The 26,156-nt window shown below is 34.4% G+C and overlaps 1 protein-coding gene across 3 annotated transcripts in view; it reads left to right on the forward strand.

Annotated features, from left to right (window-relative positions):
• Unc13c (unc-13 homolog C) overlaps positions 1 to 26,156 on the forward strand; it is a 601,300-nt gene that overhangs the window by 296,286 nt on the left and 278,858 nt on the right. For all 3 annotated transcript variants that reach the window (XM_058584813.1, XM_058584812.1, XM_058584814.1), the window contains 4 exons: positions 289 to 445; positions 11,558 to 11,626; positions 13,305 to 13,394; positions 20,267 to 20,395. In XM_058584813.1, coding sequence (XP_058440796.1) covers positions 289 to 445; positions 11,558 to 11,626; positions 13,305 to 13,394; positions 20,267 to 20,395 — 445 coding nt within the window. The remainder of the gene's footprint in view (positions 1 to 288; positions 446 to 11,557; positions 11,627 to 13,304; positions 13,395 to 20,266; positions 20,396 to 26,156) is intronic.

Raw genomic sequence — 26,156 nt, forward strand, 5'->3', positions numbered from 1 at the left:
GGAGTACTAAATGCCACTGGAAGTACTTTAGGGGTAAACACACAACATTCTTAGAGTTGAAAGGAATCATACACAACCCTGTGTCAAATCATATTCTGATTAAGCAACTTCATATTTGTGAATGAGAAATTTTCAAAAGTTTGAAATTGTTTTCTCCTTCAATTAGACATGGTAGGTGTTTCTTTTTATAGATACAGTTGAGGAATGATTTAATTGCTGACAATAGAAGAGATGCTGTTATGTGAATTAGTGTGTTTTAAAAGCACTTTATAATTTTTCATTTTGCAGGCACTTTTCCTGTCTGTCTTCTAAATACATGTGCCCTGGTGTTCCTGCTGTCATGAGCACCTTGTTGGCTAATATAAATGCTTTCTATGCTCACACAACGGTTTCAACAAATGTACAGGTTTCCGCCTCAGATCGATTTGCTGCTACCAACTTTGGTGTAAGTATTATTTCTTTTTTTTTCCTCAACTGCTGGGGCTCAATCCCAGGACCTCATACATGATAGGCAAGTACTCTCCCACTTAGCTGCATCTCCAGTCCAGTATAATTTCTTTAAACTTTAAAATTCTAAGTAACCTATGCAAGTTACATTTTAAAGGGACGGTGGACTCAAAATGTTCTTCAAATATATTGCATAAAGGATAACTTAGGAAATGTCTCTAGTATAATGGACTGTAGCTCAAGATTCATTTGAAACACTTTTAGTAAAATAACTTTATTTGACAGTCAATAGGAATCTTCATTAGATTGAATCTCCATATCTGAAATGATCTTTTCCAGTGAGGAAAACATACATTCTGTAAGAAAAAACATACTGGAATTCTGTAGGTAATTTTCCATGTAAGCAAAGGTAGGATTTACCATCTTTAGATACAGTTCTCTGGTAAGTATGAGTTTGGCTGCCTTCTCTGGAGCCTGGAAAGCTCCATTTGTACTTCCTACTGGTACTATTAGTACTGCTAGGCAATGATATGTCTTCTAAGTAAGAAAATAGTAGCTGTATAAATAGCCCAAGAGAATTACCTGTACCTAATTAAAGTGGTCTGCCTGAAGTATTGAAAAGCATCAACAACACATGGAAAGCAGAAATGCAGGAATACTAAGGAGTCTAGGTTACACCCATTGCTGAAACTCATTCTTTATAAATGTAATAAAAATTAAAATTGACAAGTCTGGAAATAGGATGTAAGCTAAGAGTAATCCCAATAAGGTGGTAAGAATCTAAACTAAGACAGAATTGGTGGAGTCTGAGAACAAAGGACAGATTCTAAGGTTTTCAGGGCATAAAACCAGCAGCATCAAGAGTACCCGATGTCTTTGGGCTGTAGCCAGTAAGGGGATAAAAATGTGCCTGGTAAGATTCCAGGGTTTCTGGCAAGGGCCACTGGGTAGGCAGTAGTGCTGGTAGTAGTTCTGTGAGACACGTTATTCTTAAAATTAGTATTTAGGGCAAACACCATAATAAATTACAAAATGTAAGAAAAAAACATAATATTTTCAGTAACTTCCTGATTTTGTTTTCATAGAGGAAACTAAGATCCATTATGGGAAAATGATTTCCAAGATACCATGGTTGTTATATCCACTGCACTTCCAGTTTGGTTCACTGAATATATTTTTATTGAATAATGCTGTTAGAAATCAAGTTTTGGAATATGTATCACAGAATAGAACCAATTGAGGCACAGAAAGTGAAAGATGAAAACCCCATCAGAAGGAAAAATGTGCTGCTGTGTTCACTCTTGTTCTGTGCTTTTCATCAAAGAGAGTATTGCCGTTTAATAACAAGCCAACAGAAATACTAATACCAGAGAACACTTTTCAGGCTAGGAGTCATAAAATTTGACATTTTATTGTAATTTACCAAGTCAATTCATCTAAACCTGAATTTCTCCATCTGCTCAATGAATATAATAGTTCTTGCTCTAACACGTTTCTCAAATTTAACATAAAAATTAAATAAGATTTAAAACTGGTAACCTAGTGTGTCAAATTTGAAAGTGAAAGAATTAAATAAAGTATGAGGATTTTGTCCCTCCTGCCCTACCTCTAATATAAACAGACCACAAGCTAACTTTGTTAGACAGATGACTGTTGTAGGACCTGGACCAAAATGCATCCAGTTCATCAAAATAGTATTATGACCAAATGCCAGATCACAGAACACTTTTGCTGTAAAACCTCGTCTTTGGTAACGGAACTCTTTGTCTTGGGATTTCACCTATAGCATAAAGCGTTTTGTGTTATGAAATTGTTTTGCTTCTGACATTCTGCTGGTGTGCATTGTGGGGAATGAGCCAACCATGTAGAACACTGAGCCTTTTTACCTCTGAGAAAAAAAGATGTGGTGATATGATTAATACCTGCCATAGAAGATACCTGGAGGGAAATTAGATAACATGCTCTTTTTCTCCATGCTGACTCACAGAAGAAAAAGCAGATTGATCTCAGTATATTTCAGGTTTCAGTGACAACATAGTTATAACAAACTTCATTTTGTAAATCAAATAACTTCTTATAGAATAGGGATATAAAAAGACATTTTGATCAAACTATAGCTTGATAAATTGGTGATTTGGCATGTAAATTTTTATTTGTCTCTAAATGCTGAAAATAATGCTATTTGCTAAGTTAAATAGATTACATATAGTAACTCCCACCTCCACTTTGGAGCCCCAGATTTTTATTCCACCTCAATACTGAAGCTAATACATGACTTGGGGCCCAGTGACAATCACATGGTCCTTTCTTTACTTTTCTCAAAGCTGTAACCCAGACATGTTAAGTCTTATGGAAAAAAAAAAAGACTAAACTAAACTAGTAGAAAAATCTTTCTTAAGATAATTGTTGAAACAAACAAATCCTTAAGCAATCCATTACTTTCAGAAATTTAGACTTTTTGCATATAAATGTTATTTAAGTTGTGGTGTGGATGAAAATGCTCAAGAACAAAAGAAAAAGGACAGAACCTTGAGTGTACAGAGGAAGGGCAAGCAAAGCTTCCTGAGAAAATTGGCTAGAGACAATGATGAGAGGGATGACAAAAATGTGACATTATGACAGTGGAGATGAACTGAGGAAAAGGGGAGGCCACTGCTAACTGTCAATTTAAGTAGTTTAAGTTGGGAAAAGAAATGAATGCATTGGATTCAGCAAGTAAGTCACGGCAAAGCAGTTAATGCTGAAGGCTGGTCTCATGGGTTGCTGAGTGAATGACTTAGATGAACAGTTGTATAAATGAGGATTCATGTATTCACCCAAATATAAGGAGAGTTTATGTAATTGAACAATACCCATATATAATAATAAAAAATGGAAAAAATGCTACAAAACTCGATGATTTAATTCCAACATTAAAGTCATACCCAGGATTAGACTGAAAGGAAATGTGTACAATGCCAATGATACATCCATCAGAATTAATACTGGTATTTTGTTGGTATTGTTTTGAAACCATTTTTACATTTGAATTTGAAATTTTTCTTTATTGAATTTGTGTTAATTTTATAATAATGTGAAAAGCCCGTAAATGAGAGACAAGAAATAAAACTATTCTTTCTTCCAAGGAAATTATAAATGAAGGAAAAATGAGAAATTAGGCAAGAACAAGATTTTTGTCTTATAAAAACAGATTTTGTTTCTACTTTCTGACAAAGTTGGGTTTCTTAAATTCTTTAATGAGATAGATTTGGACATATTTGGGGACTGCTAGGAAAGGAGCTAGAGCGTGGTTCACATTTACCATGAGGGAGAATGAGTGGTAAGGTAATACCACAGAGGAGAAATAAGGAAGTGGTCAAGAGGTCAGAGTCTGAGGCTGTCCTTTAGAACAAGACAGGATGAACTCTTTTCTAAAATTTGAGGAAATAGTATGGGGGTCCTTGCAAGGAACAGTAAGCTTTTGATAGAGGAGTGCAAATTTTTTAATCTTCCTTGTAGTTGACTGCAAGGACAAGGAAAACTCACCTACAAAACTAGGGCTATATTGCGGATGCTGAAGTGAGGGAGGGAGGTAAAAGTTTTGGTGTACTATTGATGGGAATACAAAAAGGAATGTTTCATAGGCATGGAAGAAGACTTTGTAGTAAAGGTAGCATTTGCTATTGGGCACTACAAATTTGTTGTCACAACAATTCATGTGTTGTAAGGATTTGTCAAAGTTTGTCAGCATTCTGATGGATAGGCTGAAGTTTTGCAGAAGAGAGGCAAAGGGTAAAGGAATTCTTAGGTAGACAGTGCTGTGAGGAGAAAAGCAATTCGCCATAGGGTCTAGATTTGGTAAGTGAAAGCAGGAGAGGCACGAGCGGGTGGGGTATGTTTGGAAGGAACATCATGCTTTTCAGTTAACATTTCAAAGGGGAAATCTGGAGTCCAAGTATTATTTCTGCAAACAAGTTGAATTGTTGAAAAGTGAATGTGAAGAATGGTATGCCACTGGGCCATACCTGCCCATAAGAACTGACTGCTCAGTCTTCAGGAATGTTGAAAACTGGCTGTTAAATACAGGTATCATTGAAATTGAGAATGTTTACAGCATAGAAATTGACAAATGATAAAATCAAAGCCTTTGGCTTTCAGAGAACCAGTTCACCCACACACTATTGAGTATAAATACTGTTTTGAGATTACTCAAAACAGTGATCAAAGAATGTTATTGGAGAAAATGTTTTCATGGGCATGAAAGAAACTCCTGGGTAGATCACAGGTTGGAAAGGGAGAAAATTCCTTGAGGTGGTGATGGTTCATCAATATTTTAATTTTTCAGATATCCTTAGGAAATATTTTTAGTGAGTTATTATATAAATAATAAAAAATAATAAAATTAATGTTTATCTAGTTCTGTTTTTTCCCTGAGTGTATACACTCTCTTTGACATAGCCAGTACTAAGCAAATACAAATATGCTAATAAGTATTTATTTGTATTATACATGTTCTTTCTATGTCCATTTATTCTTTCAAGACACATTGATGTGGTACTTCATGAACACTACTATAGCAGGTAATAGAAATACTGAAAGACAAATGTTTACTCTTCGGGGCTTATACTCTAATAAGGTAATCATATAAACAGGTAAAAACAACCATAAATCTCTCTCAAAATGTAATAAGTCTCAAAGGAGTTTATACAGTACTCACAAATGCTTTGAGATTAAAGAGGAACAGATGACTGATTCTCTCCAGGAACTCAGAGAAGCATAACAGAGGAATGATGGATAGTATTTTCAAAATCAAAGATGTATTTACCATATTCTTAGGAATTTATTTGAGTAGACCAGTAGAACTAGAAACACAAAATAAGTTCAAAAAAGTGTAGGATGCAGCCTACATATTGAGTAGGACAGATAGAGTAAGAGATGGAAGTTAAATAGGAAGTTTTGTTATTGAATTGGCATCAGATTATTGAGGACTTTACTGTTCACTAGAGTGGTCTTTATTCTTAAGATATAAGATATAATCATATAAAATTTCTAATTGAGAGTGATCACTCTGTAGAGAAAATAGGATATGTATGAGACAGGGTTCAGTTGTAGTAATAGAAGGCATCCTAGCCAAAGTAAGTAGAGAAGAATTTAACAAAGAGAATTAGATGTTTAAAATATCATATGAAGGACTGCAGGAGGGTCACTCCATAGTAATTTGCAGAGTATCCAGAATATCACAATGAACCTGATTTTCAAGATACACTGTAATTTCTTTTTCAAGACACACTTACTAACAGAAATGTAGGGAACCAGAAGACTGCCTCTAATTGTCAATGCAACCATCTTTTCAAAACCACAAAGCTGGTGACAAAAGACTGGAAAACAAAAGTCTCCATAACTTGACTTAGTAGCAAAAAATAAGCCAAATTGTAGACAGTGGGTCCCCATCTCAGACTTGCTTCCTAAATAGAGTTGACAATGCACATGCATCCAACAGGTAGAAACTAAGGTAATTATGACAAACTAATGGTAAAGTGTGAGAAAGAATGACATATAGTGTTTCAGCCATGGGGAACCACAGCGCAGTAAAGAGGAATGAGTAAACAGTCTTTGGAATTGAACACAGGAGGACTAAATGGAAGTTAGGGAGAGGGATGATGTGCTAGTCCTAACATGGCAATGTGCTGCTGAATCTAGAAAATAGTTTACAGGGAAAATATGGTGTTGCAAAAGAGAGAATGGTTATGGGAAACATTTTGGAACACATGTTTTTTTTTGTGACTTGCCAAAGGATTAGTGTGGGTAGAGGCAGTGTTGCCTGACCCTTCTACAGTTTGAGAGGATGTTCTTTAGGAAGAATGCAAACTTTCCATTGGAAATTTTGGTTAAAATTAGTATTTAGGGCAAACACTATAAGAAATTACAAAATGTAAGAAAACAACATAATATTTTCATTAACTTCCTGATATACCTCTTTTTTTTAATTTTTCTATCGTTTGGGGGTATCCATTTTTCTCTATCATTTTTACATATGACAAAAGTTCTAAGAAGTTGTACAGAAAGAAAAGAAATATAATTCAGTCTTGTATCTAGCAGAGTTAATAAAAAGATTGATAGCTTAGAAAAATTTGTTTTAGCTTCACCATTCATTGATAATGACACAGGCATTTCAATGCCTTTTCTCAAATTTGGGAAAACATTATTATATTTTTTTATACATGATGTTAAAGAAAAACAGCCCACAACAAAATCAAACAGGTAAGGATGACTTTATTCAAGGCAGTTGCAATAGAAGTGAGAGACCAGACCTCAGTCTGTATCAACTCCACTGAAACAAAGGTGGGAGGGTTTTAAGGGATGGAACAAGTTAGAGGGGATATTCTTCAGGCTCTGAGGTGAGAGACTTGATAGATTTTTCATGATGAGCCTTTGTGTTTGTTAATGCACGTGCATCAATGTTAGGATCATACCCTCCCAAGGAGACAAGGAGAATAGGAGTGCTCACTCCTTGATGATTACATTTCAAAGAGATGGCTGCTATTCTTTCAGAAAGATATTCATGGATTAAAAAGTTTATAAGAGGCTTTTTAAAAAGGTTTACATATCAAAGGGACAAAGAAGGAACATATACTTACAAGTTTTCCAAAGAAGATTCTCTAAGAAGAGGTTGGTCAGGGCCTAGATTTAAGAAGAAGCCTATACAAAGTCTAGCCAAGCTGAGGGGAACCTTAAGTGAGTGAATGGTAACATGTTAGTGATTTCAGGTTTTCCTGTGAAGGAACTCTAAACACATTGAATTGATGAAATTTACTAATTAGTTTGAAATTTCAAACATCCTTGTAGTGCCATTTAATCATTTTGAAGTATCTGTTGATATCAGTGTTAATCTCAACTCAGCAAGAAATGCAAACAATTTCCACTATGTTCATATGATCAACATTAATTGAATTATCAAGATTTATTAAAATAGCCCATGAATGACTTCTATTTGAAATATGTCTCTTTGTGATGAGTTTATTTTTGGTATGATCCAGAAAAAAAAAATGTTAAAATTTGCTAATCAAAGAATACTGTTTAACTTATTCCTAAAAATTTCACAAAAACCTAAGATCCGATGAATAAAATGGGTAGGAATTTTCCCAGGGACACTGAAGCAGGTGAGGGCTCAGAGCTTGAGCGTCATTGATTTCTGCCTCAGTTAACCCCTGTTGTTGGAGAAAGACAGAGAGAAAGATGGGGAAGGGAGAAGCTGTCGTAGTGCAGAGGTTTTCATACCTCTTCCTTTCTAGAGCTTTTCTTTCTACAGTTCCCAGGAGCCTGGGGAAAATTTCCTGAGCATTTTGTCCAGTAGCAACTGTCTTTCCTCAGGTCAAAATCTACCATTATTGGTAGTTTATTATATCCATCCAGTTTTTATACACAGTTTTGGCCTCATTCTTTGTACAATTTTATTTAACTTAATGATGACAGAATTGATCAACAAATTGACATCTTTCTGATATTGAATCTTCCTGTCCAAAAGCACGTTACTTTTTCCATATATTCAAATCATTTGTGTTCCTCGGAATTTTAAAAGCCATTTTCCATATAAATCTTGCAAAAAAATTTTAAAGGTCTATAAGTATTCCTAGGTGCTATCTTTTTTGCACCTGATGTGAATGAAGAGATTTGCTTTTCTTGGTTCATATGAGACTTTTGTTATAATCAGTAGGGTTAGAGATCTTATTACTTCTGTCCATGAGCCCAATCCGGTGGCTTTGTGTGGCCCATTAAATAATAATGGTTTTTACATCTTTAAATATTGAAAAAAAAATCAAAAGATTATTATTATTTGGTGACGTGAACATTATATAAAATTTCCATTTTAGTGTCATGAATAAAGTATCATACCCACTTATTTATGTATTTTCTATAGCAGCTTATCTTGCAGTATCGGGGCTGAGTTATTTTAACAGGGGTCCATGTTACCTTTTGAATATAGCCCTTACTGCTTATTTTAAAAGGGACATTTTTTTTTTCTTCTTCTCTATCTTCCCCCTGTTCTCTAATCTGGGGGCTGAGAACAAGATTACCTTGCATTATCTGCTCTACACAGGAAGGAGATGTCTCTAGAAGATCTAGGAAGTGACTATCTCTCTTGCATGAGTGAATTTCAGCATACCCTCAGAGTGCACCTGGGAGCCCCTGCCATGGCATACCTGGAATGAGGCCTTTGAATAGCTTCTTTAAAAGCCCTCTGTTTTCCTTACTGATAGAACCACAGCCTCTGGGACTGGAGTCCCCTGTGTTTCTCCTTTGCTAGCAAAGCACTAAACCTTCATTTTGCTTTTTCTCAAAACTGTGCCCTCATTATTAAATTGGCATGAATTGGCATCCAGTACAAGGACCGAGCTTTCAGTAACATAATTATGACAGTCCCCAAAGTAAAAAAAAAAAAATTCTTTCTAGCCTTTTGTAGACAGTTTGCTGACCCCTGGCCTACTTAGTCTGATCAGCAAATAAAACATACATTTTTGATAACTAATAATACTTAGTATTATAATTGATTTGCCTCCTACTAGACATATGTGGCCTCTACCTAATACAAAGAACTGAATAATGTGACAGTTTCCAATATGGTGACATGTCCCTCAGGGGAAACATGTTTTAATCACTCAGTCTTCTTTACTCCTCAAATCATGCCATGCAGACAGTAGGCCTCCTCTGTTCGTGCAAAGGCAATCTCACTCTAGTTAAATAGAAATATGGTAAATAAAATTACGTCTCAAGCTGTCCCTGCTGTTAAAGAATCTCTTTGAAGATTCAATCAGCACCACACTTTTAATTTCATATCATCTGATATTGTTTGGAATTCTTTGACAACAAGCCCAGCAGTCTTCTCCACAGCTTTCAGTTTTCCTTGAATGTAAATTTTCCAGCTGGGCCCTGAAGACCTAGGTGGGGAGACAAAATGAGAGATCTGTATCAGTCAGAATTTTGTTCAACTGCATAAAACAGAAAAGCAAATGAACTTAGCTAAATACTCCACTCCCCGGCCCCTCCAATATAACTGAAGTCCAGAGGTAAGGAATTCAGGATTAGTACAGCTGCTCAGGACTATAATTTTTAATAAGGGTGGGTAAAAGGGACTAGGGCAGGGTGGGAGGTCCTTGTAGCTTAAAGCCTTACCATTCTTACCATTTGTTTAGTTTTTCACCTTTTAGGCATGATAGACTCTGCCCTCTGTTTGAATTGAAGGTGAGAAAAAGGAAGATTCACAAAGGGCAAAAGGAAAAAAAGCCTGAAAGCTCTATTAAACAAGTATTTCCATAGCAAACACTAATAAAACAAACTATCTGCCAAGAATTCTTTTAGGATCTTTTAAAATCAGAATTGAGTCCTTCCCGTTTTATAAGATATATATTATATAATATATAGCTCATTGCCCAAAAACATGGCTTCATGGCCATGCCTGGAAGAAAAAAGATCTGGGAAGGTAAGCATTTCTAACTAGGCACATGAGGCTCTATTATAAGGAACCATGGAAGAGTGGATACTGGGCATCCAGCCAGAGCAGTTGGCCCCAGTGGGCATAACAGGGTCAGTGATTTGGGTCATGGCATGGTTGATCAGAGTTACTCAGCTGTCTGGATGATTTGTGCCAATCACAGAGGTCAGGTAAAGCATCCAAGACATGACATGAATCAGACTGACTTTTATAGTCATCTGAATGATTAACTTTACTTAGTCCTAACAGATTATTGTTGTGGCTCTTTCTTTCTTTCTTTCTTTCTTTCTTTCTTTCTTTTTTTTTTTTTCATTTTGATGGAGAGCAACTTGCCCACATGGATGGAAGCTGGGGAGTTAACAAAGGGTAACATAAGTTGCCCACTCCCCTGGCAAGGTATGGTGGAGAGTGGAAAAGAAAAATTCCAGACATTTAACTCATCCATATATTTCTGGTACCTTGTTGGGTGAGAGAGTTTTAACCTTCCTAGGGAGATTGTAAACTCTGAAAGGCAAAGTTTATCCCTCCAGCTTCTTTATGTTCTCTATGGTTATTAGCACAGAGGCATGTTCCAATTTTGTTCAGAGATGTGTGAATCTCATAAAGGCACTTAACTCAGAAAAATGAAGTTTCAATTAAGGAATAATTCATCACCTCCTGTTAATAGTCCACTCCATTAATGTCAGTAACATCAAGGAATAAGAGTTCTATATCCTATTAACCCACCTTCTGTGTAAAACTACTTGGAAAATATCCCATTTTTCTTCATATCTTACAAAATGAAATTTAGTGTCTACAGAGTATTAATGTGTGCAGAGAACTTTTCTCTCAATCCCCCACCCATGGATTTTTAGTTTCAATTAAAAAACTAGAATACTGGAGGGTCAACCTATAGGGTATCTGTTTGACTTTAATGTTTTTCCCTGTTTGTCTTTAATTCACACAATTTCAATCTTATACTCTTTATTCTTAGTCTTCAAGTACTTATAGCAAGAGGACAGTACAACAATGATACTGCATTGAAAGTTGGCAGCAGCAATCTTGCAGGCTTAATTTTTATACTACTTTTAGCACTAAATCATAAACATCCTTTAAAAGTAATTGATCTTTCAGATTAAGTATGTATTTGCTTCCAAAAAGAAAATGGGTTTTGAAACTGTTTTTAACACAAAACAACAGCTGTTCCCCGTTTCATAGGCAGGAGAAGTTTGGAAATCTAATTCGTTTTCTGGAGGGCCGAAATGGTGTACTGGAGTAGAATGGGGGTGGATTGTGTTTTCTCTTGCTGACACATTATATTGCTGTGAGTCATTACATATAGAGAAATATAGCTGCAATTCATTTGTATGAGCTCTTTGTATGGAACACAGCTCTCTAGATGCTTTTGTTAGAACATTTACTTTCTTTTTTCTTTCATTCATTAGAGAAGGCAGTGTGATTTTTAGGGAAGAGCATGGATTTGATGTGAAAGAAACTTTTGTTCAAATCACTGCAATGCTACATACTAGCTCTGAGGTCTTGGACAAGACTTTGATCCTTCCTTTCTACCAAAAGGGAAAAATACCTTGCATAGAATTATTGCAAGAACATTTAGAGTGACCATTTATTTCCATTCTACTATTTTGTGTTTTCTTGGCACAGAGGGAAAAATTCATAAAACTACTGGACCAGTTGCATAACTCTCTAAGGATTGACCTGTCAAAATATAGGGTATGTACAAAATTATTTCCCTAAAGGTAAACAGTGGTATTTGTTCCAAATGAATTCTTGCCATATTGTAAATTTATCCATGTGTAAAAGAAAAGTAAAACATTTTGATTTCAGGGGTCATCACACTAGAAGTAACCTACAGATTTTCTTTATTTGGAAAGGTGCTTTAGATGCTTTGCCCCACTTAAACCTACAGCAATCATAATACTCTGTATGTATGTGCAGCTTTCATTGTATAATTTTCAAACTAAATATCAGATATGCTAACTTATGAGTATGGCCCAGTCCTCATATTTGAAAATTCACTCCTTGTTACTGAGATGGTTTGCTTGATATTTCCCCAAAGTCTGAGATATCTGTTGGAATTTATTGCTCAATTCTGTCTTCCTGGATCAGTGTACTTGTTCAACACTGTCCAGAGTTCATTGTCAACAATTCTATTATTCTACTTCTAGGTGAAATGGATACACACATGCATATAAACACACACACACACACACACACACACACAATTTTAGTTTTAAAATGCCTTACAAAATTAAGTTACAAATTACAGTTTCAAAAATAAAGTAACAACTATAGATGTTCTTGTACCTCATATATTATTTTTGTTTGTGTGTGAGTACGGCTAGGGATCATTATCAATACTTTGTATATGCTAGGCAAATGCTTTACCATCTTGCCTTCTCTAACAATTTATCCTAAATCTTCTTTTCATATTTACACACATGCTTCTCTTCTGCATCCATTTTTAATTAATCTCTTACTGACAGTGTTCTTAATTGTATATTTCTAGAAATTATACAAACCAAATTCTATCAAGCTCATAGTTCATGTTGGAACTTGGGATGAAATGATGTGAAAAGAATTACCATGACAGCCATTAAAAAAGATATTTGGAGGCAAGAAGGGCCTTGGGACTACCCCCATTCAACCATCCTTTACACATGCCAGCTGTACTTAAGTTCATGAGTAAAATCTGGAAGTTAGTTGAGGTTTTCCTGTGGCTCTTTAGATAGCCAGTCTGAGAGCAAGATGAAAATTTACTCAATGTTTAAATAAACTCTTTCTCTAAACATTTTCATGCATGTATATCTCTTTTACTTCAAAATTCTGAACATCTGTGTTTTTAATGATACTTCTCACCAAACTTCACTAAAACTTTATTTTAACTTTTTTAAATGATATTTAGGTTTTTTAAAAGAGAGACTATACAATGCAGTCTTATTCCTTAAACTTTTAAAAGTTTCTTTGTGATAAAAATATATTAGATGTACAGTGCTCAAAGTATTTTTGCAGAAATGTACCTATATTTAGAAAATAATGAGAAGATTTTCAAATATATATCAATCTCTCTTCTTTTAGTAGCATAATAATTTTATGAGCAAGGATTGACATAATAACATTGCCATAAGGATATTGTTTTGTACTTTTTTATTGAATTGTGAGTATAAATAAAAGGATATGGCTTTCTAATATGAAGAATAAATTATTTCCACATCTTCCATTTTCCACAACATTGTATGATAAAAATATTTTGAGAATACTTCAGGGATCTTTTTAAATTTTTATGCAATTTACTTCCCATTTTCTTTCACAGTAAGCTAGTTTTAGTTTATTTTCCCAATGGAGGTTTAATGCTGGCAACTTTACTCTTTTCTGTTTCCTATTTCTCCAGGAAAACTTTCCTGCCAGCAATAGTGAAAGACTACAAGACTTGAAATCAACTGTTGACCTGCTGACAAGCATCACCTTTTTCAGGATGAAGGTATCTCATTTTATTTCTGTCAGTGTCTTGGTGTGACATAAGAACACATATATTCCCTGGTAAATTCTCTTGATTAGTACTGTTCAACATCAGCAATTAAGTCTGAGCTAAATGAATCTTCCAGTGTGAGGTGTAATTTAAGAAGGGATTATTCTAGACACAACATATGCTTATCCATTTGGTTCAAATTTAGTCTTAAGTTAAACTTATTTTAAACAAAGCTCTCTAGTAAGTGGACATGGCACTTAAGAAAAAAACTCCAAAGATTGTTAAATGGAAAGGGAATTCATTTGTTTTAATTTTAACTCAAATGTTTTTCTGACTTTTCACTGCAAGAGAGTAACTGACTCTTGTTTACCCCAATGTGGCAACTTCTGTTTTTAGCCGTGGCAATATTTATGTTGAAATATATTTGATCACCTAATCCATCAAACTATCCAGGCATTTCTTTTCAGACATATCTCCTCTGCTTTACTAGCAAGATATTGCAATCATAATTTTGCCCAGCAATTTAACTTAGGCTTTCCAAAAATAGTTTGCTAGGCTGTGGGCTAAATATTTTTACTCTGAGAGACAGCATTGTGATGGTTACTCAGAAGCCTCCTGGATGGAAGTTGTCCATGATTTTTTTTCCACTTAAAGCACTAAAAATGGCATTTTGGAAGAGACAAAAAACAAAAGCATACTGTAATAGTGGTCATTTATATTCTTTTAAGTTCAATTGACTTACAATCAGGCTATATTGAGTGACTGATGTCCATTCTGATCCACTGGCAGTAGCTGTTGGAGCAGTGTGTAGAGGATGATATTGAAAGCCAGTTAAGGGTCAGTGGGAAAGTTGACTCAGATTGACACGCAATACCTGCCACTGAATTGAGGGGTGAGGAGATGGGAGTGAGGGTTGAAGAGTACCAACACAGTGCTGTGCATCCACAGTGCTTTGGTCACAAGCCTTTCAGTGTTAGAATACATTGTGTCCTAAACCTGCCAGTTTTCCTCCCACACCCTCACCAGCAGCTGATGATTGTTTCTTACATCACTGAAAAAGAGAGGAACAAAATGAAGGGAGCATCCTAGCACATAAGCCCACCACCTATTCCATCTTGCTACTTCCTGTTTCCGTATATTCATCCTTCCTTTTTATTACCATCGATGATCCATCCATTATCTGAGAAATGGCTGTCTCTTCCACCTTTGGAATTGTTTCATCTCCTCTATGTATTAGCAGCATTGGTGCAGCAATCCTTCCGAATCTCCTGAATTATAAATTTTCTCTTCTCTACTGAGTATTTCCATTACCAAACATGCTGTTAATTTCTCTGTCTTCAAAATACTGCTTGACTTCACTTTCTTCTATAGCTACTACCACAGTTCCTGTTTTCCTTTGATAGCAAAACTTCTCAAAATAGCAATTTACACATTTTCTTTCCCTGCATTATCTTGTAAAAATTTGCTCTCATCCCTTCATATTTTCCCTCATTATAGCTAATAAACTAACTTTTGTTGTATGATTACATTAATATGACAAATGCATAGTTGTATACCTATCATGATAAGATACAGAACAGTTCCAGGAGCCTACAAAATTCTTTTGTGCTGCCTCTTTATAGTCAACACTTTCTACTACCTGGCAACCAGTGATGTTCTCTGACTAGGTTTGCTGTTTCCAGAACATCATACACTAGGTAGCATAACATATTGGAGATCCATCCACATTGTTGAGTGTATCAACAGTTCACTCTTTCTTGTTGTTGAGTGGTAATTCTTTGTTATGTATGCCCTGCTTTATTATGTATGCACTGTTTGTATAGTCACTAATTGATAGACATTTGGGTTGTTTCCAGTTTGAGGTTATTAAAAAGAACTGTCATAAATATTCATGTTCAAGTTTATGGTGTAAACATAAGTTTTCACTTTTCTTGGGTAAAATCCCCAGTCAAAAAGTATGATAGTTCCATCTGTTCTCCATCTTCTAGAGAAGCTTTTAGTACTTTCTTAAATCATTTATTTATTGATCACCTATTTTTTCTTATAAGAGTAAAATCACATTGTATTATAGCCCTAAATTTCTCTTTAAAATGAATAATGTTGAGCGTCATTTCTTGGAGAAATCAAAATCAGAGAGTTTTTCCTATGCTGCTTCTAAAATTTTTATTTTAGAAAAAATAAATTAACATAAAATGTGAGGATAAAATTTTGGATATTTATATTTTAATAGCTCCAATGTCATTTATTGAAATAATTTTCTACTCTCCATTAAATTGCTTTTGTACTATCATAAAATTTTTAAAAATGACCATGTGTTTTTGAATCTTTTTCTGAACTTTATATTGTTCAGAATAGATCAGATTCCAAGTTCCACCACCACCATACTGTCTTGGTTTCTGTAGCTTTATAGCAAATCTTAAAATCATAAAGTGTGAATCCTTCACTTTTTTCTTCACTTTCAAAATCGTTTAGGTGATTTTATTTTTTGCTGAGATTTTTTCTGATATTGCATCAAATTTACAGATCAATCTAAAGAAGTTTGATATTTTTAAAACTATTTTTAGTTGTAGATGGGCACAATACCTTTATTTTGTTTTATGCAATGCTGGGATAGAACCCAGTGTCTCACACATATTATTGATGCTAAGCAAGCACTCTGCCACTGAGCCACAACCCCAGCCCTGGGCTGATATTTTTAACAATATTAAAATTTCAAATTCAGCCTCATGTTTTTAACTCAATACAATAAGACTTGTATCCTATCTCTTCATCAAAAATTTTTTAGAAAGTCACCAAAGGCCAACACTTTACTAACTCTAGTTGTCAGTTATGAATTCTCAGCTTACAATGTTCAGCAAGTTGCCACATTTTGTCCACTTTTTCTTCCAAGACATCCTCTTCTCTCTAGATTTTCAAGACACCCATCTTGTTTGACTTCACTTGTATTTCAGTTGCTGATTCTTCTGGTCTCTACATGTTTGTTCTCTCTCATTTGCCAAGTACCATAAGATTAGAATCACCTGCTTCACATGTTTCATTTTTCTATGGTATTCAGTTTTCCCAGCACCACTTATTGAAGAGGCTGTCCTTTCTCTAGTGAATGTTTTTGGTGCCCTTGATAAGAGTGGGTTGGTTGTGAGTGTGTGGATTTATTTCTGTTACTCTATTCTCTTCCATTGGTATGTGTATCTATTTTCATGTCAATACTATGCTGTCTTGGTTGCTTTATCCCTGTCATATATCTTGAGATCCAGGTATTGTGATGTCTCCAGCTCTGTTCTTTTTGCTTAGAGGGTGTGACTTTGGTGGTGGTGGTGGGGTTGTGCATCCATATGAATTTTGGAGTTTATTTTCTTGTTCTGTGAAGACTTCTTGATATTTTAGGAGGATTGCATCAAATCTAGAAATTGCATTGGATGATATGAAAATTTTAATAATATTATTTCTTCCAATTTATTAAAACAGGAAGCCTTCGCATGTTTTTTGTGTCTTAAATTTATTTTATCAGTGTTTTGTCATTGTAGCTGTAGAGTTCTTTTACTTTCTTGGTTAAATTTATTACTATGTATTTTATATTTTTGTGAATGGATTGCTTTTATAATTTTTTTCTCAACAATTTCATTATTGATTTAAAAAAAGTCTACTGATCTTTTTATGATTATTTTGATCCTGCAACTTTATTGAATTAACTTATCAGTTCCAATTGTCTTTTTGTGGAATCTTTAGTTTTTTTGTATTTAGACATCTGCAAAAAGAACATCGTGACTTCCTCCTTTCCTATTTATAAGCTTTTTTTTTTTCCATTTTTATTCCCTAATTGCTCTGGCTCAAATTTCTAGTCATATGCAGATATATTGGACCTCCTCATCTTCTTCCATATCTTAGAGAAAACTCATTCATCTTTTCCCCACTCAATATCAGAGTGTGTACTTCTCATGCATAGCTTTTATCATAAATAAGTATCTTCCTTCTATATCTAATGTGTTCAGAGTTTCATCCATGAAGGAATTCAGAAATTTATTCAATACTTTTTAGCATCTGTTGAGATGATCGTAAATTTGTATCCTTCATTCTGTTGGTGTAATGTAATATATTTACTGATCTGTATATGTTTAATCAGACTTGCATCCCTAGGACAAATCCCACTTGATCATGATGAATGACCTTTCTGATGTGTTGTTGGATTCTGTGTGCTGTTATTTTGTTGAGAATTTTTGCATTTATGCTCCTTGGGAGGTGGGTCTGTAGTTTTTTCTTTTATTGTATCTCTTTGGGTTTAGTACATAATAATGCTGACCATGTAGATGAAGTTTTGAAGAATTCCCTTCCGTTTAATTTTTTGGAAAACTTTGAGAAGCTTTGGTGTTAGTTCTTTTTAAAAAGTTTTGTAGGACTTAGCAGTGAAGCCATCTGGTTCTAGGCTTTTCTTTGTTAAGAGACTTTCTACTACTAACTCAGTCTCATTACTAGTTAGTAGTCCATTCAGTTTGTCTGTTTCTTTGTGTTTCCATTTTGATAGGTTATATGTGTCTTGAAATTTATCCATTTCTTCTAAGTTTTCAAGTGTTGGCTTATACATGTTCATAATACTCCCTAATGGCTCTTTGTATTACTGTGGTATATGGAATGTCCTTTTTTCATCTCTAGTTTTATTTTATTGTTTTTCTTTTTCTTCTTCATTAACCTAGGTAAAGTTTGTTCATTTTGTTTATCTTTTTTTGAAAAACAACGCTTTCATTGATCTGTGTTTTCTAGAGTATTTTGTTTACTTCTGCTCAGATCTTTGTACTTTCTTTCCTTCTATTAATTTGGAGTTTGACTTGTTTTTATTTGCTATCCTCTTGATATCCATTGCTAGGTTGTTTGTTTGACATCCTTCTGTTTTGTATTTGATGTATGTGTTTACTGCTGAAAATTTCTCCGTTAGCAATTTTTGCTGTATTCCATAAATCTTTGTAACGTTATATATAAATTTTCATTTGTTTAAAACATTTTTAATTTCCCTTCTAATTTCTTTGGTGACTCATTGTGTCTTTAATTGTGTGCTGTGAAAAATTGTATTTGTACAATTAGTAAAATTTCTTTTTCGTTGAATTCTACTTAATTACCTTGTGATCAGTGAATGTGTATAAAAATTTTGATTTTAAAACACTTATTAAGAGTTGTCTTATTGCTTTGTATTTGTCTTATAGAAAATGGTACATGTAGTGATGAGAAGAGTGTGTATTCTGTAACTATTAGATGAAATGTTCTATAAATGTCTGTTAGTTCCATTTGATCTATTGTATAGCTCAATTCTGATGATTTTGTGTTGATTTTCTCTCTGAATCTGTCCACTGATGAAAGTTAGGTGTTAAAGTCCCCCCTTATTATTATATTAGAGCAATCTCTCTCTTTAGATCTAATAATATTTATTTTATAAAATTGGGTGCTACAATATCAAGTATATGAGCATTTGCAATTATTATATCTTCTTGTTGAATTGGTCTCTGGATAATTATATAGTGGCCTTCTTTGCCTCTTTTTCTAGTTTTAGACACAATGCCCATTTTATCTGATGTAAGAATAGCTAGTTCTGCCTGTTTGGGGTTTCCACTTATGTGGGATATTATTTTCTATCCCTTCACTTTTAGTCTGTGTATCTTTTCTGGTGAAGTAAGTTTCTTGTAGGAAGCACATCTTGGGTCTTTGTGTGTGTGTTTCTTTTGTCAATCCATTAATATAGTCTTTTAATTGAGGGAGTTAATCCCATTCTATTTGGTATTTTTATTGATATGTAAATATTTACTCCAGTCTTTTTATTAATTTTCTTCTAATTATTTTGACTAGCTTTCATTTTTTTCTTTCTCTATTGTTTTCATGGTGTATAGTTGACTTTTTGCTTTGATAATTTCTGATTTATTTATTTATTCATTCATTCATTTTGCTACCAGGGATTGAACACAGAGGCACTCAACCACTGAGCCACACCCCCAGCCCTATTTTGTATTTTATTTAGAGACAGGGTCTCATTGAGCTGCTTAGTGCCTCACTGTTGCTGAGGCTGGCTTTGAACTTGTGATTCGCCTGCCTCAGGCTTCTATGCTACTGGTATTACAGGTGTGTGCCAATGCACCTGGCCAATTATTTTCTTTCTCTTTTCTGTATTTGATCTAGGGAGTTATATTTGTGTTTTCATGATGGTAGTTATCTTTCTTCCCTTCTAAATGAAGCAATCCCTTAAGCATCTTTTATAAGACTAATCAAGTGGTGATAAAATTAGGAAATTTCAAAAAGATAATTAGGTTAGTTCACTTTGCTCTTATATTCTAAGTGTCCAATTCTTTCTTACCTTAATCAAAGCTAGGTTTATGCAATGGTCTATATGTGATTTTTCCCATTACTATTACCATCTTGTTATTCCTCTCATTTCCTCTCGTATCACTGTCCCCTATGTTTATTCTGTTTCATGGAAACATATCCTATCCCATCTCCATTACTTTATTTTTGGTTTGCATTATCATATAATTTATTTTGCTTACTTATTTTATGTATTATCTATTGGAGTTTAAGTCAGTGACAAAAGGGATTTTTGTTTCTTTTGTTCATTGTAGTATCACTATTGCCTGTCATATATAAGTGGCAAATATTTTTTAAATAATTAAATGAATGATGTTGCTACTGGTTACATTTAGTATTACTATTTGAATGTTTATAACAAGGAACATTTGCAATGAGTTTTTATCATCAGAAAGTAAAAATGAATATTCATACATTTAAAACATTTCTAAGACTATATTTCTTGAACATAGACAAATCAATAAAAACATTTGTTGAGTATTGTTTAAGTTGTTTTATTGGATTATGATAGTCTACTTTTTTAAGAAAAACAACTTTCTCATTAGGTTCTGGAGCTTCAGAGCCCCCCAAAGGCCAGCACAGTAGTGAAGGACTGTGTCAGGGCATGCCTGGATTCTACATACAAATATATTTTCGACAATTGCCATGAACTCTATTGCCAGCTAATAGATCCGGTAAGAAAAGATGTGTGTCTTTAATTTCTCCACTTTTCTGTTTCTAATGTCTGTTTCAATAAATTTAGATTGATAGTAGATGGGAATTATGCTCATCTAATTTTACATTAACTGAAGGGTTAAAAATTTCCTGTTTCTTCACATACATCATTTTACATACATGAACTAATTTACTCCTCACAATAACTATGTAGTGAAGGCAGATGATATTGTTCAGGTTTTTCAGGTGAGGAAGCAGTTTAAGAAGAATTCAATGAATTTCTCAAGGTCACATTGTGGGTAAATGGTAGATTTGGGATATTAGGTTGCCAAATCCTGTTCCTATGTTCTTACCCTAACTTATACTGCCTCCTTTATCATTTGATCTCATAAAAGTGATAGGTAGAAAAAGTTTTATAGAACAAGATAGTAAAATAACTATCATGCTAATTTCTTATTAAGAAACATTTCAAAAATACAAAAGAAAGTACAAGGTAAATCAAGCACACATGTAATTACTATTACCAAATGTGAACATGACATGTAATTTTCATCTACATTACCAAATGTGAACACTTAGTAATGTTTTCTATTCTCTTGATTGCTTAAAGACACTGAACATTAGATGATAAGTAGTATTTCACTTGTACCTCTTTGAGATTCTATCTGTGCCTTCATTTTTCAGAGATGAATATAGTTGTAATACTCATGAGTTTGAACATCCTTTCATACATGCTCAGTGAACTTGAATTTTACTTTCTGTGAACTGCCTGCTAATATTTTGCTTTTTTTTTTTTCTTTTGACTTACTTGTCTTTCACCCATTAACTTGTAGAAAATTCTAAAATATATTCTGGGTACTTCTTTGTAGGTTATGTGGATTTCATGTATTATTTCTCCCTCGATGAGGTTTTTTTCCCACTGGAATTTTAAAAATATATTGGTTTTATTTCTATAAAACTGGCATTTGGGGTTGGCTTTTCATAATTTGTTTAATGCCTTCTTTCTTTTCTGAAGAACACAGTTGTCAGTGTATTGAAAACCATGTGATTACCCGTGAAATTTTCTGGTTACTTAAGTAAGACAACTTCTAGAAAGCAAAGGGTAGATGAAAGCAAGAGGGACTCCTCCAAACTGAGTTTCAAGTTAGATTTCATATAGTATTGCAACATTCTGGGATCACTGATTACTTTGCCTAATAAGAGAAAACCATTAAAGCTGGGGTCTGACTTTAAATAAACAAAGCAATATATAACCACATACTTGTTCAGAATTTATTACCAACTGTGAAAAATTTTCTGTAGTCTAGAAACTTGATTGTCTTTGATTCTTACAAATTAGAGTGGCTCTCACTTTTACTTGCCCTGTGGCTTGCATCCTAATGGCTTACCTTCTCTCTCTCTCTCTCTCTCTCTCTCTCTCTCTCTCTCTCTCTCTCCCCCCCTCCCTCTCTCTCCCTCTCTCTCTTTTCCCTTCACTATATGTTACCTATTATTATTATTATTATTTGCAGGGTATATTAAGCATTGAACCCAGGGAGGCTTTACCACTGAGCTACATCCCCAGCCAGAGTCTCACTGAATTGCTAGGAATCTTGCTAAATTGCTAAGGCTGGCCTTGAACTGTGATCTTCCTCCCTCAGCATCCTGAATCTCTGGGATTACAGGCATGCATCACTGTGCATGGAAGTTTTTTTTTTCAATTATTCTACATTTTTAATACCACTGTCCTTATTATATTCAAACAGGAACTGAGGCAGGAGGTTTTTGGAGGAAGCTTGGATTGCTGGATGGAAATAACTAAAATGTAAAGGGATTTGACAATTTTTGGTGAAGATAGACCACGGTGATCAGATATCACCTATGGGGGCATAGAGAAAGGAAATTTGATCAGATATTAGAGGGTAATCAAAATATTGAAGAATAGGGTATTCTGGCTAACCAGATTTAGCATAATTATTGCTAAAATTTGATAATGAAGAAACTACATGGAAGCCCCAAAGTTGAGGCCTATTTGAAAGAAAGCTCATAAAGTCTAGACAAAATTTGGTCAAAGAAAGAATCTTTGTCACCTCTTCCTTATCATTTACTTCACACAGACTGGTTAAATCAAGCTGTCTAAATCAACTGGTATACCTAAAGTAGTGCCTTTCTAATACATAAATAATTATAACAATAAACTAACAAAGCAGTTTCTCTCTGTAAGGAATTCTTATGGACAGTTCTTATAAAGCAAACATGCCCTTTACAAAAAATAAACAGCATCATATAAAAATAAATTAAAATAGCTTAATATTTTAAAAACTGACCTTCAAAAATATGCTTATATAATTTTATGGATAGTTTTTAGGTAGATTGTTCTATAGATTTTATATGAAATCTTTCAATGTAGAGAATGTTTAGAACTAAGTTTTACATTTGAGGAAAAGACTTTTCCACAAACATTGTTATCATTGAAAATTCTAGAGGAAGTCCCCATTGGATCTGAATAATTTATGAGAATGATACTCCCCAGAGCCCTTCTGAAGCCATCTAGGTATAATTCAAGTGACCAAAATCATCTCCCCTCAGTTGACCTCATCACCATCCTCCTGGGAACTCAAAATCTCTTTGTCTCAGATGATACATCTGACCAACATGTATCCAGAACCTGATCCTGTTTACCAGCTACATGTTCCACCCTTCTCTAAGCCACCAGCATTGCTCACTTGTTCACTATGTAACCTTCAAAAAGAATTCAGTCCTTTTACCCTACCACCTTTCCTATGTTCTCAATAGAGAAGCTGGTGTAATGCTTTAAAAGAATTAATCATGTCATTCTTCATAGATTGCTCTAAGTGCCTTTCACTTACATAAGATTCAAATTTTTTTATGATGGCCTACAATCCACTACATGATGTGGTTCATATTTACACTGTCTACCTGCTTACTCTAAATCCCTCCCTTTTGAACTTATCACCAGTGACTAACAAGCTAATGGAGAATTTTCCCATAGGGAATTTTGGTATAGTGCTGTACCCCTGGTACTCATGACCACATTTATGACAGTGCTTTGTAGGTGCTCAAAAACTGTTTGTTGAAAGATTGAAAAATGAATAAATAATGATTCGTTCAAACAATGCATAAGTAGTTATTGGTGTATACATCCTTTATAAACAAGACTGAAAGAAGTGCCCTTTTCTGTGGCGGATGCTTCATGCTTGCCTGATGCCTCCTGTAGTGGTGACCCTGGGACATGTGGCAAGGTACTGGGCAGTGAGAAGTGAGAAGAACTGATGAAAGCTACTTCTAGTCCCAAACTGTTAAACTATCCTGCAGTATCCTCTGACTCTCTCTTCAGCTGGAATAACACAGAAGGAAACATATTCCAGAAGGATTAGCTGCCAGATGGAGAAGGGCTGCATAGTCAGCTTCAGACTTTAGATGTTTAAAACATAATCCTGTATTTCATCAAGTCACTGATATTTAGAGATTTATTTGTTACCATGGCACAAACTGGCTTATTTCAATGAATAAACCCTTCAAATACATTTCTAACCTGCCACTCAGAGTATCATTATGTGACTCCTATTTAAAACACTTGACTGGTTCCTCATTCACTCATGAGATTAAGTCCAGCTCTGCCATTATCAAAGTGATCTGCAATGTCTCAGCCCTGACCATCTTTCCTTACTTTTTACATCATTTCCACCTTATAGTCTTTGCTTCAGCACTCCACACTCTATAATGTCTTTGCCTGCATTATATTTATCTGCCTAAAAAGTACCTCACTTTCCCATATGGCCCTTCTTATAGCTAACTCCAAAGCATCTGACCTTTGCAGCCTCTCCTAGCTAGATGAGGTATTTCTGATTTCTGTTCTCATAACACTATGGCAGGTCACTATTCATGTACATACCTGCTGAATTAGCCGCATATGTGATATTCATGTCACCTATCTTCTTCATTAGATGGAGTGTTCCCTCTTTTTATCCCCAGTGTACAGTGGTAGGTTGATAAAGTAATAATCTAAAAAAAAATAAAAGCAGTATTACCTTACTTAATTATTTATAGTCTCCTTTAGAGAGAAAAAAATCTTTGATCAAGAACATGATCTATAATATCAAAACCCCTGAGTTCAAATCTCAGCACTACTGCTTAGTTGTGAGGCTTGGATGAGCTGTTTAATCTTTTCATGGCTCAGTTTCTTCATTAGCACATGTATTTTATATTCATACTACTTCTCTTGATCTGTGTTCTCTCTAGATGGTACACAGCCTGTAACCAAAAATTAAGAATTCCAGGGCTATTAGATACAGTACAATTCTGATTATTTAAATGTAAAGCCTACTTTCTCTCTACAAAGGGATTTTGAAGAACCATGAAAAAATAAAATGCTTGAAATAAAAAAGTGAAACATACTTAATAAAAAAAGTTGAAATAGTTGCAGTCAGAAGAGTGAGGTATCAATGTGGTCTCCACAGGCTGACTGCATTCTGGATAGATGGCTCACACTCTGGCTGAACTGTGTGGCTTCATGTTTGTCCTTCAGTTTAGCATAACTGAGAACTCAGTGTGTCAACATGAACAAAGGCAATTGGTCTTCTGCACAAAGAGATGTGAGAGACCAGGATATAAACTAGTTTAGTATTCAATCAGCCAACATACATTCAGCCCTGTTTTATGCCAGGCACTGGTTGTAGGTTCTGAGGATGCCTCAAGGAACAAATGATAAATGCTTTAAAGAAATAAGAATATGTTCACGCCAAATTATGCCATTATACATGTACTGTTTTTTTTTTTGCATTACAATTCTTAATACACATATATACCACAATTTTCCATATCTCTGTTTGTATATAAGTAAAAAATAAATAAATAAAATAAGAGTAATGGACATTTCAAACAGAATTGAAAATGTTTCAGCTTATCCTCTCCCAGAAGAACATTTATATGTAAAGAAAACCTGTAATTTGAAGGCTGCTTTAGGAACATGAAACATGAGCAAAAGAAATTAGTTGAATAAGCTAAACAGTGATTACCACCAAGTGGAACACATCTATTTTACTAAGAATCTATGTAAGGAGACCCTCAGCTGTGGAATGCAGAGGATGTAGAACATTTTTTTTAATGCACATCTAAGACAATGGTGCTAAGCTCATTGTCACAGCAGCAACTCAGCTCCATGGAAATCAGTTGATGAAAGAACTTATTTTATAGACCAAAGAAAAGGTTTGTTGACTGATCTCTGCTTTCCCCACTCCCCCATCCTGTCCTGGAAACCTGTTTATGCCCAGCTAAACCAAAGGAAGACATCAGAAACCAATACCCTCTTTTTGTCTAAAAATATTGATCTATTAATTTCCAATGTTTTGTTAAATTTATGTGGTTCTTTGAATGCATACAGAAATTGTACTGAAGTATGTTTTTACTAAAACTTATCTACACTTTTAATTTTAAAGTACATCTAGGGACATTTTTTCCTTCACCTGATTTTTAATTTGGTTGAAAGATTTGGCTAAATATCAAACAAAAAATAATCAGAGTACTTGACATTCCAGTGATAATTTCTTTTGAGACTCACTTCCCTAAACGACTATTTTGTTATAGGTGGCATGAATGTAAGAATACAGAGGAAAATGTTTTACCTAACAGAGAGACACAAATGTTAAAATCAGTAAGAACAAATTTATTACACTATTAAACTCTGTGTGTGTGTGTGTGTGTGTGTCTGTGAACAATTACGTAGACAAACTTAGTCTCTTTCGTCTCTGTTTCCTTCCAAATCCTATCCCTTCAACTCTT

The sequence above is a fragment of the Marmota monax genome, unplaced genomic scaffold (genome assembly GCF_021218885.2).
Source record: "Marmota monax isolate L192 unplaced genomic scaffold, Marmota_monax_Labrador192_F-V1.1 WCK01_AAM20220418_F8-fsc00001, whole genome shotgun sequence".
Classification (NCBI taxonomy): Eukaryota; Metazoa; Chordata; class Mammalia; order Rodentia; family Sciuridae; genus Marmota; species Marmota monax.